This window comes from Pholcus phalangioides, unplaced genomic scaffold (genome assembly GCF_987345545.1).
Source record: "Pholcus phalangioides strain wild (caught in Gottingen) unplaced genomic scaffold, Ppha-v1.0 ptg000042l_1, whole genome shotgun sequence".
Classification (NCBI taxonomy): Eukaryota; Metazoa; Arthropoda; class Arachnida; order Araneae; family Pholcidae; genus Pholcus; species Pholcus phalangioides.
The window spans coordinates 2,037,274-2,052,522 of record NW_028301628.1 but is presented as its reverse complement, the minus strand read 5'-3'; the positions used below and the strand labels follow the sequence as shown (position 1 = coordinate 2,052,522).

General features: G+C 37.8%; 1 protein-coding gene across 1 annotated transcript; it reads left to right on the top strand.

Moving 5' to 3' along the window:
* Positions 1-30: 30 nt before the first annotated feature.
* On the top strand, positions 31-15,229 carry scf (Calumenin B scf). Its single transcript, XM_089254654.1, has 7 exons — positions 31-228; positions 2,349-2,466; positions 5,387-5,551; positions 6,024-6,186; positions 8,314-8,553; positions 9,036-9,232; positions 12,670-15,229. The coding sequence occupies exons 2-7, from the start codon at positions 2,353-2,355 to the stop codon at positions 12,772-12,774; spliced, it is 984 nt and encodes a 327-aa protein (XP_089110780.1). The 5' UTR covers positions 31-228; positions 2,349-2,352; the 3' UTR covers positions 12,775-15,229.
* Positions 15,230-15,249: the final 20 nt, after the last annotated feature.

Genomic DNA, 15,249 nt, shown 5'->3' with positions numbered 1-15,249 from the left:
TAACGAAAACCGAAAGATTGTCTAACTGTGTGATCTAGTAGTACCCTTTTTGTTTATGATGACGTGTTTCTAGATGATGATCCCTTCAATGTGAAAACATTCAACATCGCTCTCGAGGATCCTAATTTATCGGAACCGAAATAACTTCACATCATCCATTTTCCACTCGTTCGTGGATCCTATTTATATTGCATTTAAGTGGACCCTTAGTGAAACTGAAGAAATTCAGTAAGAAATATTCCGCCCGTGGTCTATTTAATATTTAAGTGTGAATTTCCCAAGCTTTTTTCCGGTTAAACTATATTTGGGAAATTTTATTTGTAACCAATAAATGAATAATCGATGCCTTTAACTGTCAAATATTTGACTGGAATCGCCAGCTGATTGACAAACACATTTGTTGCGGCTCAGATCTTCTTTTATGTACTGAATTCGCCGCTTGGGTAAAGCTGGCTTTGATCAAGGACCCTTGATCCTAGAAATCAAGGGTGCTCAACCTTTAAAGTAGTGCAGACCACTTCTTCCTTGGCTTGCAAACGTGTTGCGGGCCACTTAAGTGATTCGTAAATGTGCCGCGGGCCGTTTGAATGCTTTGCAACTGTGCCGCAAGTCAGTTAAGTGATCTGTGAATACGCCGCGTGTCACTTCAGTGATCTGCGAGAGTGATGACTGCAGATCGCTTAACACATTCACTGCGGGGCCTAAATTGCTTGTTGAGTCCGTGGGATGCATTTTTTTGTAAGATTAAAACTAGTTTTGTACATGATGCCACCATGTCGTCATGAGCCCCCTAGTACAAGTCATTCATGACGCAACCATGGCGTCATTAGCAGTGAACGTGTTAAGTGATTTGTGAATGTGCCGTTTTGTTAATTTTTACAAAATTTGGTTTGAGGTCGCAAGTCACACCAGATGCTGCTGTGGTGGTCGAGTGGTTAGTGACGTATTCACATCACGAAGAACCGTGTTCGCAACGTGAACCTGACCAGTGCCATAGTGGTGGTCGCTAAAATTGGTTTTCTGTGGTTCCCAACTTTGAGGCATGAATGTAAGCCGATCTCGCCGTCAAAAAGTCTCGCCGCAGAGAGCAACAGGCCTACAATGGGCAGATATTCAATCATTATACTTCATTCATAGTTTGAAGAATGACAGATGGCAGCACTATAATGACAATTGTACAAAAACAAAATTCTCAAGTTAGATTCACAGCATGTACACGCACATTCCAACATGTAGCAATTTGTTAGAAGTTCCACAGAGGAACATGGATGAGGTACATGTGTGGTTTAGTTGTAGTAGTCATATGAGATGACTTAGAGGGTCACATTTGGCTTGTGAGCCATGAGTTGAGCATATAGTGCTGCAACAGAAATATAAATCTTGCGTTTATAGTGTTTTAGATATCTGAAGTCAGTTAAATTTCAATTACAATTTTTTTTTGTATATCCCATACGTAAGTGGGATGAAAATGGAAAATGAATTCACTCAAAATGGAAATGTGCTGTAAACCAAAACCAGAACTAGTAAATCGAGTATCCATCCTTAACTTCACTGATCCGAAAGATGCTAGACACTAGATTGAGCCAAACATTGTACGAAAATCTCAATTTTGTAGTCTCTGCATACAAATCATAGATAACTGGATAGGATACAAAGATGAAATTTCTGGAAGGGAAATTTCACATGCCTCAGCTGGGTATCAAACCATCATCCCCTTGTGATCCGGATGAGTGTGCCGACCAATATGATACAGAGGACTGATAACTTCCTTCATTTGAGCCTACTAAATTTTTTGTTTTCATCTCTCTCATGTCTTGACCGTCGTGAGATAGGTTAGTTTTACCCTACTGTTGATAGGCTGGGCTTTCCAGATTGATACAGTTGGCTGAGGCTTCAGCTTCGTACACGTTTTGCACTAAGCCCTGGGGCAGCGGCTTTGGCTCTGTAGCCATAGCCAAAAACCACACGACAGACATTAATGGGGGGCGGCACATCCCCCTCGAATCACTCTCCACCGGTGCTCAACTCAGGATTTATTTCCGTTTCACCCTGCAAGATGGTGCCGTCCGATTTACGAAGTTTACCTGCATACCCTTAGGGGTGGGACACGGGTGCATCATTGAGATCATCTCTCTCATCCAATTTATGCATTTTACTTATAATGGAGAGTGAAATCATCTTTTTCTGAAGGAACTAAGAAAAATCCCAACAAAAACTTAATTGTCTTACGCATGATGATCGTGAAAACCTCACAAGCTATATCATGTTTAATGAATGTTTCATTACTTATTTAACTATGAAGTGTTAATAATTATCAAATAATTTTTATCAAACTTCATCCTATATAGAAAGATGACGATTATCTGGTGCTATAAGAAATTGCTTTTCCTGATGCTTGCACTTGCCTGCCTATGCGAAGCCGTGCCAAAACCGGAAGATGCCAAAAAAGACAGGGTGATGGATCAGGTTCGTTTACTTTGTCACATCAGAAAGATCTTTTTCATTGCACCTTAATTGGTAGCTTGATGAATCCCAGGTGCTGGGGGGGGGGGGACTAAAAAATTGACATCTGCACTTAATTTTTTTATTTTTTGTCCTATAACTGAAGTGAAGTCTTAGGACAACACAAAATTATTGGAAATTATATCAGTGTGTCTGCTAGCATATAAAGGGCTCTCTTAAGTCCCAGACAAGTCAAAGAATACATTATTTTGGACCCATTTTGTTGATAAAGAAATACTTGGTGTCTAAATTTTTTTAATAATTTGTGAAGCCCCATCTTAATGAGCGTTATAAATTTTCATAAAAATACACGAGCATTTTATATCCTTATGCTAGTCACTATATCATGAATGTATCATGACTGATGTACTATGCTCAAGGGAGAGGGATTTACACTGCTGGCCACCCAAATTGCAATACCAAGAAAGACAAGAGATATCGCAACAATATTTATTTTGTAGATAACATGTTGACCAAGCAGGAAATGATTAAATTTATAGATTTCTGTGAAGTGTGGTTCCTGCCAAAATCAGTAGCCAGAGTAGCCGCCATTGTTGGAGATCACCGCTGCCACACGCCTCGGCATTGATTCAAAGAGACTTTGGATGTGTTCTTGGGGTACAGCAGAACAAGCAGCTTCCACGCGCTGCCAAAGTTGATGTGGTGTGGCAGCTGGGGATTTAATCTGGGTCAATCATTGAGCAACCATGGACCACATGTTTTCTATCGGCGAAAGATCCGGAGAGCGAGCTGGACAGGGAAGCAATTCAATCTGGCGATTGACAAAGAACCTTTGGACAATACGTGCCACGTGTGGTCGCGCATTATCCTGTTGAAATATGGCTGTGGGCAAGCCCTGAAGGTAAGGAAGGACAACTGGCTCCAACACCTCGGAGATGTAGTGCTGGCTTTTTAAAGTACCGGCAATGCGTACTAGAGGAGTGCGAGAGTGATATCCAATACCGCCCCATACCATAATACCCGGTGCAGGACCAGTGTGGCGGTGCATAACGCAGCTGTTCAGCATCCTCTCTCCACGGTGTCTTCAGACTCGAATCCGACCATCGTGGTGTTGCAGACAGAAGCGTGACTCGTCAGTAAAGACAATTTCATTCCATTGGTGTCCACATCCTTCTTTCATCGCACCATTGGCGGCGGAGACGTCTGTGGTTCTGCGTCAAGGGTAGACGAAGCAATGGACGTCTTGCGGACAGACCACTCTGCTGTAAACGCCGTCGAATGGTACGTGCAGACACTGGATGATGCGGTACAGACTGAATGTGCTGTGCTATGGTTCGTGATGTGGCTGAGCGATCCGTCACTGCCATGCGCACAATACGCCTATCATCACGTGAAGTGGTGCACTGAGGTGGATGCGATCGAACACGTTGGTCCGTCGTACCCTCCTGCATCCAACGATCACATATCCGCATTACAGTTGTTTGGTTTCGTCCAACACGACTACCGATTTCCCTGAAAGATAATCCACAATCTCGGTAGGCCACTATCCTTCCTCTGTCGAACTCGGATACTTGATCAAAAGATGATCACTGTTCAAATCGTCGAAATCTCCAAGCCTTAAATAGCGCTTTGAAGTGCCGCCACAGGCGCGCGTGATGTGCGTCTGCGCTGAAATTCTAATCATTTGCATATCTCACCTCCGCTAATGCATGTTGTAAATTTCATATTATTTGCATGCTTCCTTCAGGGTGTTGCATTTACGGTGGCCAGCAGTGTATATAAGCCGGAAGTGTCATCCAAAACTCATTGATATGAAGCCCCCCACAAATTTCTAGCGACTTTTACACTTGTCACCAACTTAGATGTTTGCTAAATTTTTTGTTGGTCACTGGAATTGGGGCTGGCTAGATTTTCTTCAATTTGAAAGAAATTTAAACTGAAAACTTTGCTGTGTGCTGAAGAAAATAGACAGTCACTGATTATGATATTCTGTTAATTGAAATAAGTAATTTTAAATTTATTTTTGACCTCTCGCGACACAGATTTTACTTGTGCATCTGAGATATCACTTTCACCTGATGGTGTTACGATTCATGTGGTGCAGGATTTCCCTATAAGCTAGACCAGGTGGCTTGACAAAGCCCAGGTGGCCATGATGAGTGGAAAATCTGTATTGGCGCCTAAAATGTTCTAAATGTGGTAGTTAAATTTCTAAATCAGAGTCTAAGGGTGACATAGAATTTTCTGATTTCATTAAGCTAAATCTTATAACATTGTAAAAGAAACATTATTTTTTAGGGGACTGTTTTTCTTAAGCAAAACATCATTCTTGGCACCTAAATCTAGGTTGTCACCTAAATATTTATTTGATTTGTCAAGCTCTAGGCTAGACAGGCTGCAGCCTAGGGGCCCCCCCCCCAAGGTCTGCCGGGTGCCTAAAAGATCTCGAACTGTTATTTTTTGAAGAAATTGCTCAAAGATAAAATTTTAATACATTGAATTGGGAAGTTAGAATTTTGTTACTTTACATAACAGTCAAAAATGCTTTAGATACGTTTTAGCTCTATAAATTACCATATAAGCCTATCATATATTCAATACAAAAAGAACTTGTCATTGACAAAAAAAAACCACAATTCATCATTGACAAAACAAAAATAAATTGTCATTGACAAAGGATATCTGGAGTTGGGCATAAAATGGGCCCCCCCCCCATCAAACCTCAATCTGACTCGGGATCCATATTGACCCAATGATGGGTTGATAGATGAATCTGAAAAAAAATATCTTCATCAACAGTTTCAGTTGTATAATTGCAGAATTCTCTTCATTCAATTCATAGAACCATGCGTGAAATATTTATTTTCTTTCATTTACATTTGGAATATGTTGTAATCGTAAACATGTATCTTTCATGTTTCAGTCATTGAGCGATGAGACTCATTATGGGGAAAACGATGCTCACAATTTGGAATATGACCACGAGGCCTTTCTAGGAAAAGATGACGCAAAAGAGTTCGATCAGTTGTCTCCGGAAGAAAGCAAAGAGAGGCTCTCGAAAATAGTAGACAAAATCGATAAGAACAAGGTACCAAAAGAAGAATATCCCACTCATTAGAGCTTTCTGATTTAAAAATTTCTAGATGTAATTTATTTATGTTTCTCATACAGTAAAGTTCATTCAATGAAACCTCTAAGATAGGCACTGTACGAGACAGAAACTTGATAATAATGGGAATAACAAATAGACAGATGAAAAATAAAAAGTAGTCTGTTCAATGATTAGTGCTTTGATGTGAACCTTTGTGAAACGTAAATCTGTCCAAAACAGAATATTATTTCAATTTCTTGATGTTCCGTTCTGTTTCATACAGGTTTCACTGTTTTTTTTAAAGTCGGTATATATTTTGGAAAGGTAACTAAAATTACAAAGTTTCTATTAGTGTGAAATTTTTTATTGCACAGAAAATGTCGATGTGATGACTGTCTGTGGGTAAATATGTTTTACATAAGTGTTATAAACTCATTATGGGTATTAATAGCACATTATTCGGTTATAGGATGGCTTCGTCACTGAACAAGAACTTAAAGAGTGGATAGAATATACTCAAAAGAAATACATTATGGATGATGTGAATAGACAATGGACCTCTCAGAATCCAAAAAATAAAGATTCTGTCAGCTGGGAAGACTATAAGAAAGCGGCTTACAGCTTCATAGATGGTAAGTCTCTTAGTTGAAACATTGTTTCAGACTCTGAACAAATTCAATCACGACATGCTAATTTATTGATTAGACCCTTACTACATCAAAATAAATCCTATACCTGTACAGTTTGAAAGCGTTGACAAGTGGTACCTGTGAAACATGTGGATATGTGATGAATAATCAGCAATGATGGGAAAAGTGCTGAGAAATAATTTGCGGACCATTAAAAAATCAAACGAGAGGAATTACCGTCAAATAGAGTGACTTGGGTGCAAATTTTTGATATTTTATGTATTATCTCCCTTACAAATTAAATTGTTTTACTAAACGTTGCATCACTAGAAAGAAGAATTTTTTCCTCTGTATTTTTATGCAAGAATAATTGTTTTGCAACTTACTATGATGGAGAAAAATTATCACAGTCGTACCCAAGTCACCCCGTCAGGTGGGGTGACTTGGGTACTGTACTCTTCTCTTTTGTCTTGATATTTTGCCTGTAGAAGTGAATGTTTCCATCTCACCCATTAGAAATGATTCGGAACAAACAAAAGAAAGTATAAGTGCATAAATTTTGTTTTTGTTACAAATATTTAGATTATGTGTATAATATAAATCTGCCTAGTCAATTATGCCTAGTATTTGGAGAGTATATTTCTCAATATAGGGAGTCAGATGAATACCAAATCTCATCTTTCAGCTGTGACTTCCAATATTTACCTTTTTTTCCACGTGATGTTAATCATCACGAAATTCTGTAATCTGATCTGGGTATTTTCTTTCCTCATATTTTACTGAAATCCCCAACTCTGATGTCGGGTCTACTTTGTCCTTTATGAAACTGTTCTGTAGTAGGAGTTAGAACAATGCGTTTATCTTTCATTTCTTGTGGTTCAGAAGCATCAATTTCAGAATCTTCTGGTGTGAAAAGGCTACCTTTACTTTTTTGTCTCTTATGTGATGTATTTATTTATTTTTGGTTCCACTATGATTAGTAGGCTAGGCTACCACTGGTTGAAGCTACCTCAGGGTTCAGACTATCCAGCTCATTAGTGGTTATTCATTTTCCTCGAGGAACTAATATAAAGTACTGTCCCCAAGTCACCCCACAATTCTCAAACATTTCACTAATCGTACAACTGTAGGTGTTGCTGTTAAAATTCTATGTCACTGTAATGTTATCACACCCTATATTATGTCGATGTGACGTCACCGCTAGTATTGTATAAAAGTGTGGTTGATGACTCACTCTTCGCATTCAACATTTCATTCTAACCTTATGAATCACTGTTATCCGTTTTAACTTATGTAATTTTTTTTCATGTTTGTTCTGAAGTTACGTTTTTAATAAATTAATCGTTCAATTTACCAAAATCTGGAGTAGTAACATTTCATGGAGTCAGATCAGTAAATTAGTTGTTATCACCATGTGGCTCTGAATAGCAATAATTTCCTCAGGCCACATCCATGGTAGTACACAAACATTAATTTATAAATTAATTTAATGAGATAATTCATCATCCACAATTGAAACAATAAGTATATCTACCAAAGCAAACTTCTATCAAGACTGGTAGATGTAACCACTAAGCTCTGTAAACAAAGTTTTGTGATGGTTTCATGAAATTTTAAAAAACAGGTTATGAGATAAAAAAGTAGGCATAAAAAAAGGCAGGGTAAAAAATTATGAGAGATTTGGGCACAATTTTGATCCATAGAGCCTCATTCTTGCGGCTGCACCAGGAATCACCTCTATTTCATTCACAGTGGCTATGGCTTCATAAGAAATAAAAAATTAGTGCATGTACCCAAGTCACCCCATTTGATAGTATTTTGTTTTCCGGATCCCAATAGGAAATTCCGACCGTCAGGACCAGCCTGCAGACCGGTGGTTGAAAACACTGCCTTAAATTATACAGAATCTTGATTTTTTTAAAGATTTTCGAGAGACAATTTATACAGATGTGTAGGAAAAAATAAGCATCAAACCTTAGAATTTTGTGTTCTTTGACATTGATAAGAAATGCCATCCGAGGCATAAATGAGATGAGAATTATTCAAGTTTTTGTAAATACCAGTGTAAACGAATATATTCTTCTTATTGTTATTGGCTTCAGAGTCATTTCATTTATTTTTATTTTGTAGAATTCACAAAAGAAGAGAACGAAGATGAAAATATCCAGTCATACAGAGAGATGATGATTCGTGACAAGCGACGGTGGACCACAGCTGACAAAAATAGTGATGGGAGTTTGACCAAAGAAGAATTCACTGACTTCCTTCATCCCGAAGAAGCTCCCCACATGCAGGAAATAGTCATCATAGAGACCTTCGAAGACATTGACAAGGATAAAGATGGGAAAATATCTCTTAGCGAATACATAGGTATGTATATGACTTACCACACTCATGAGAACACTCATAACCTCTTGACAGGCCCACGCTTGCTTTTTTTTAAATTTAGATACTTTATTTTGAATAAAAATTTTATTCTTTATATTGAGATCAATGCATAAAGATGAAAAGATTATTAAGAGATTGTTTTCATGTATGAACGTGCAATCTAAATGCGTAATTGGTACACACAATGCATGAGGGATGTGTTTTTCATGTTATATGGCGTTTCTTGAATCAATTCTACTTTCGTGTGCCCATTTGGTTCAAAAACATTTTAATTTCAACATATTACCGAAAGTGCTTCGCATAGAATAAGCCTTCTATCAAATGAATATGGTTTGTTGCAGAAACGTCCCCCCCCATCCATGAGCAGGATATCTTTTGAATGCAAAGTGACAATTGTATAAACTTTTTGTTATGAATCATTGAAATTTCCATCAACATTGTTGTGCATTAAATTTTAATTTCAGGCGATATGTACAGTGGAAGCGAGGAAGAGCAGCCAGAGTGGGTTCAAAATGAGAAGGATCAATTTTCGTTGTATAGGGACAAGAACAAAGATGGCTACATGGACAAGGATGAAGTAAGAGACTGGGTCTTGCCGGCTGATTATAGCCACAGTGAAGCTGAGGCAAAGCACTTGCTACAGGAAGCAGATGAGAATAAGGTATAGCTTAAAAATTTTCGTTTCTTCGAAATATGATTTGATTACCACAAAAAAGAATTGTCACCAGTCAAATTTTCTAAGAGACAGTCATTTTTTTTGTTTCCAAAAAAACGTCCAAAAACTTTTCCTACTTTTTCATGACTTATTGAAACTCTTTTCACATTGGTGGACACATGGCCTCCCCCACATCCTAGAACAGGGCCCATAGGCTTCAGCAGGCCCCAGAGTCAGACTTCTCATGGGTCCTTTCTGGGGGCCCGTGGATAAGCGTTGATTAGGGAAAGGGGTGCCACACATGGAAAAATTTTGATAACCCCTGATTTAAAGCATCAGTGCTTTTGCCAAATTTGTTGCCAACTTGGCAAGATTTACAGATAAATGCGCTGATTTTAGTTTTCACTTAAGATAATGACTATATACAGGCAAAAAATGACGAAAACAGGGGACATAGCAGTGTCACGATGAAATAAAAACATTTACACAACCTGGTTGTGTTCTTGCAAGTTTTTTTCATGGTTGTATAAGTATGTGGATGGAAGGAGGAGTGTGTGTGTGTGTGTGAGAGAGAGGGGGGGGGGACATATGGTATAAAAATATATTCAATTTAAATGTATATGGCAGGACTAAAAAGACTACAAAATAAAATAATAAAAAAACATTCTTCCCTGAGAACAACAACCGCGATCATTCACAAGCACGTTCGAAAACCAACTGTGGATACATTGTTGATGATCTTCACTCTGTGGTCGGCTTTGACCGATTCCCCACAGGTAGATTAGAGACACTCTCTCGCCAGCAATAATGAGAGAACTACTTGCAGGGCAACTTGAACCTGACCCGCTTACCCGAGTGGGTGGTCATGAGAGGTTGGTCCTTGTCACTGGAAGTCTGTTGATCTTTTGAAGTTGTTGTTGCTTGTGGTGATTGTTGGAAGGTTAATGAATGGTGAAGGTCATCACAGCAGATGTAACGATACAATACTTTATTAGTGAGAAATGTGGAATACAGAGAAAAGGGGAGGAAAAAAATTACCAAGGAGCCAAATGGCCCTTACTGATAGGTCATGTAGTGATAATATTCTGATTGTAGAAAAAAAAGGAAAGTTAATTTATAATGTAAAAGTAGGTCAAAATGTAGGACCACCACTGTGGTGACAGTGGAGTGTTCGAACCTCCACAGTCACTACGTCGCGATGCAAGTCTGTCACTATGATCACTCGACCACCACAGCAGCTAATTATAACAGGTAGTCTGCTTGGTCCATGCAAAGCTAGTCTATTTTTTATCTTGGTACCATCATGGGTTTATCTATGATTTTTTCAATACTATATATCCAATGACTAGCTTTTGGCATGCTTTCCATCTCAATAATAAAACACCTCCCGAAGTCTACTGGCATGTGAATCAATTTCTTGAGTGTCTATTTGACCCGTGCTGTCCACTGGTTGCCAAATCAGGAGTAAGGGATGAAACTAATTGCAGCAAAATATGTTTTGTCAGTGAAAATTTCAAACTATAGATGTAATTGAATGGACTAATTTGCAAAAGAAATAAATTTTTTATGCATTACATCTACTAGCGAGGAACCAGAGAAACAATGAATATGTATCAGTTTATGAAGAAGTGGAGACCCCGGGGTAAATTTTTGACTAAATTGCCCGTTTTTCACCATAATTTTACAGGTGCGGCTTATATACTGACGTATTGTCCTCGGTGCAGCCTATGATGCTACAACTGACCATTATGTTAGCCCTTCAATAGTGAGAAGTTGGCCACCCTGATATAGGCTTTCAACTGATAATGACCCAACACCAACAGCCAATCAGGAAATGTTGTAGTAGTACACGGAAACATGTCTTGAACGCAATCAAAAGATAGTCCCATTCATGATTAGTGCGCTGATGTGAACCTTTGCGAAATGGAAACGTAGCTAAAATGGAAAGTTATTTTGGTCTCTTCATGATCCATTTAATACAAGCTCCACTGAATACAGAAACACAATGGGAGCTCTCACCTTTGTTTTCTACCTTAGCCACGTGTGATTGCGAGAGTCTATCTACTGAACAACCTGTGGAGAAATGTCAGGAAAGTCCTGATCTCAGTGAGATCTTATGGTCAATTTTAAGTTATCCTTTCCTTTGAAGACAGTGTGTTGGTACGCATCAGGATTAAAAAAAAATTCTCAGCTATTTCTGTTGATTATAGAGTCTACGAATGAAATTTTTGGTTTGAATACTGTACCGTAGCTTAATCAGCCATATAAATTGACTGAATTTGTTATAACAACCATTTTATTAAATTGCCTAGTAAGATAAGTTCTTATGCCTTGATATCCCTAAGAATGGCATGCCTGGTGTTGGTAGTTAGCGAGATAAATCCCAAATGCTTTTTAAATGAGTATCCTATGTCTTCCTTTCAACCGCTTCATATAACGTCAATTTTTGATAGAATGATGGGGGTTGTTATAACAAATGTTGACTGTATATGATTATTGGAATGACTTCAGTCGTGGAGAATTAGTGACATTAATTTGTCACACAATTAGTACCACAAGGACTTAGACATATAATTTGAGTGAATTTTTTTTTTCAGTTTCTTAATAAAGAAACACACCTTCCTACATCTTGTGTAGACTGCTTTGGGGCCGTTTACGTAATTATGTCAGTAAATTTTTCAGCTATTTTTGACCCCCCCTCCTTGTCAGCAAAATTTCGTCAGCACTGCCCCTTACCTCCTAATGCATATTGTTGGGATAAGAAACGTAAGCGGGAGGGGGGGGGCATAGTAGGCTCTTGCACCTCCCCCTCCCAGATGAAAAAAAATGTTTCTAATGTAAAAAAATTAAAATTTTGAAAAAAAAATACCTTTATATGTTGTTATAATCGATTTCTGATAATTCCAATGCTATTTGAAGGGTAAGAACTCAAAATTTCTCTAAGAAATTCATTGTGGCCCACCCTTTAAGCCCTATATGGTAAACCCTTGACCCGCGGACCAAATGTGTCCCCGAAAGTTATCTGATGTGGGTTGCCCCCTCAAACCCAATTTTGTAAAAATGAACTAAGCGGCACATTTACAGATTGCTTAAATGACCAGCGGCACAATTCCAGAACATTTAAGTGGCCCATGGCATATTTTCAGATCACTGAAGGCCCGTGGCACATTCCAAGATCACTTAAGTAACCCATGACACAGTTCCAGAACACTTAAACGATTCGTGGCACATTTAGAGATCTATTGAGTGACATGTGGCACAATTTTAGAGCACTTAACATGCCATCAAGCATCATCCAAACCCCCCCCCCATTGTCATCAAATTGGAAACCCCCCCCTCCCCCTTATCAATGCTGACAATACTTGAATGACCCCTTTGAATTTCAAATCCCCTTATTTTCATGTTGCTTACTAATGCAACATTTTCTTCTCTTTGCTCAACAGGACCAGAAGTTGACGAAGGGAGAGATATTAAACAATTATGATCTGTTCGTTGGGAGTCAGGCCACTGATTTTGGTGAAGCTCTGGTGCGACATGACGAGTTTTGATCAATAATGGCTTTATTTCTCTCGATATTGACCCCTTGAATATGTTTGTGTACTTTTGTATTATGTGTGTGATGTTCTATTCTAATTTTATACATGTTCTGTATACCTGGTATTAGCAGGCTCAGTGTGATAGCATACCTTTCTGTGAAACAAAAAATGTCGTTTCGAACAAAAAAAACCACCTTATTTACTAAGAGCTGCTAGTCGCGACCTTTCCCCTTAGAACTCAGAAATTCCTGGTACACATATTTGTGAACAAATATTTTTGAAAAGCAGTGTAATTTTGCCTACTTTGAGCAGTACTTAATTATGTTCAACAGTTATAACGGTTGTTAAATTTCATTGCACGTATTCCAGAGTTATTGTTGATATGCTTACCAGTGCTTCCAAGAACAATTTTTTATAGTTTTATTTTTTTTTGAGTTGTCGGCAAGTAACTGCCATTAGTTTCACAAGCACTTTATGGTGTATATTTTTAATGTTAGGTTTCACTAGTCGTTATTTCAAAGTAATACTCCTAACTTAAATGCATCAGTTGATTTTTTTAATGTGCAATAATGAATTGTATTCTTAAGAATCATTTTTATTTTATACTTATGCTAGGGCAGGGCTGGACAAATCTCAAACACCAAGTCGCCATGGCGACTAAAAAATTTGTATTGCCGCCTAAAAAAATTCTTCTGTGCAGTTACTAAGTTGCAGGCTGAGAGCAGCATAAAATGTTTTGAATTTATAGCGGCATATCTGCCAACATATGAAAGAGGGGTCACTATGCCCTGAAAAAGTCAAAAGAAACATTATTTTGGACCCTTTTCTTCAGGCGAAATTTTTTTTGGTGCCTAAAAAAATTGTTCTGGCATTTAGATTTTTTTGTGGTCCAGCCCTGCGCTAGGAGGTTCTGTAATGCATGGCCTGCTTAGCTTTTTGATATGTTTTATATAGCATAGTGCCCTGCTGGCTTCATTTTGGCAAATGTTGAAGAGGCCTTCCTTATGCTTATACTTGATCTCTGAATCATATACTTATAAGATTGCAATTGATGCCATTAAAGTCTGATAACGTTGCAAAGGTTATTTAGCTGAAATTTAACCTGCTTCGTCAATGACTTACCATCACTGCTGAAGATTTGGGTGAAACTACGAGAAAAACTCAGATTACATTGGCCAAACAACCTGAATAACCTGACATTGTAATGAATGGGTGTGAAAGTCTGATATCTTTCATTATACAGGGTGTCCTGTAAGTGCTAATGCAGCCTTTATCTCATCAACCATCTGCCGTAGAGGTATAATTCAATTAAAAATACTCAAAAGGTGTTCAAAAATTATCCTGTGCCAGTTTTGAGAGTGAAAATACAGTGTGTATCAACATAAAAATTAAATTTTTACACATTCCCCTTGTGCTCTAACTTTCAATTAGAAAGTTGTTGCCAGTCTCTTCAGGCCAACAAAAAAAAAAAAAAATTTAAGTTTCCAAGTGCAATATTTACAGATATATCCGAATTCAAAAAATTGGAGAAAAGTTGTTAAAGGACAGCATAAATGAAGGTTAGGAGTGTTCTCCTTTAGTTTTCGCTGTTCTTTCATAACTTTTCACCAATTTTTGAATTTGAATATCATAGTGAGATACATGCATTTAGGAACACGGGGGGGGGGGGGCACACTTTGGGGATGATCAGTTACAAGGATTGTTACAAGTTGGGGGGTTACACTGATTTTTCTAAACCTATTTCTGTAGTATTGAGAGTGTCTTCCGTAGAAACTTTGGGCAATCCGTAGCAGTTGGCAACTCAGTGTACAGGGCAGGGTTTAAGCTACAGTCGTATTTTGCGCAAAATGCAAAAGTAGTAGTTACTTTCGCAAAAATGCTTACAGGAAGTACGAAACGAGAAGACATCCAACCATAAATCATTAGCATTGCAACATTTTGCTAAAGCTTTTCCCCCCATTTTCGCTAAAGGAATTTTTTTATCTAGCTTAAACCCTGGTAAGGGTAATTTTTGAATGGCTTTTTTAAAATTGGAATCATACGTCTATGATGGATAGTTGATGAGATAATGTGCCACATTAGCACTTACAGGACACCCTATATATAAGCCTGATAGCAAGAATTCAAAGTTAAATCTTTAAATACAAAAAATCTTTTGGCTTAGTATCTTAGCAGAGGAAATTATTTTTTTACTACTTACGAAGATTAATGTGTGGTCACATTTTTAATGTGTGAATTGACGGTGTGCGGAAATAAGAATAAATTTCTGCTTTAAATACAGATATTCTAAATGTTTTAACTACGAAATTTCTTATGCAATGTTATTTCTATCAAAAAGTTTCTTATTTTTTTTATAAACCTATAATCAATGTATTTTTATGTACAAGGAGCTTTTATACGTGTGTGAGCATACATTTGATATTTGATGTATGAATTTTTTTTCCTAAATAAAGAAGAGTATGACTGAAAAGTTATTGTCGTCATTGG

Coding starts and splice junctions, on each gene's coding strand:
- scf (XM_089254654.1), top strand. CDS start 2,353: ATGACGATTATCTGGTGCTATAAGAAATTGCTTTTCCTGATGCTTGCA. Junction 6,187..8,313: donor GGCTTACAGCTTCATAGATG/GTAAGTCTCTTA, acceptor TTTATTTTGTAG/AATTCACAAAAGAAGAGAAC. Junction 8,554..9,035: donor ATCTCTTAGCGAATACATAG/GTATGTATATGA, acceptor TTTTAATTTCAG/GCGATATGTACAGTGGAAGC.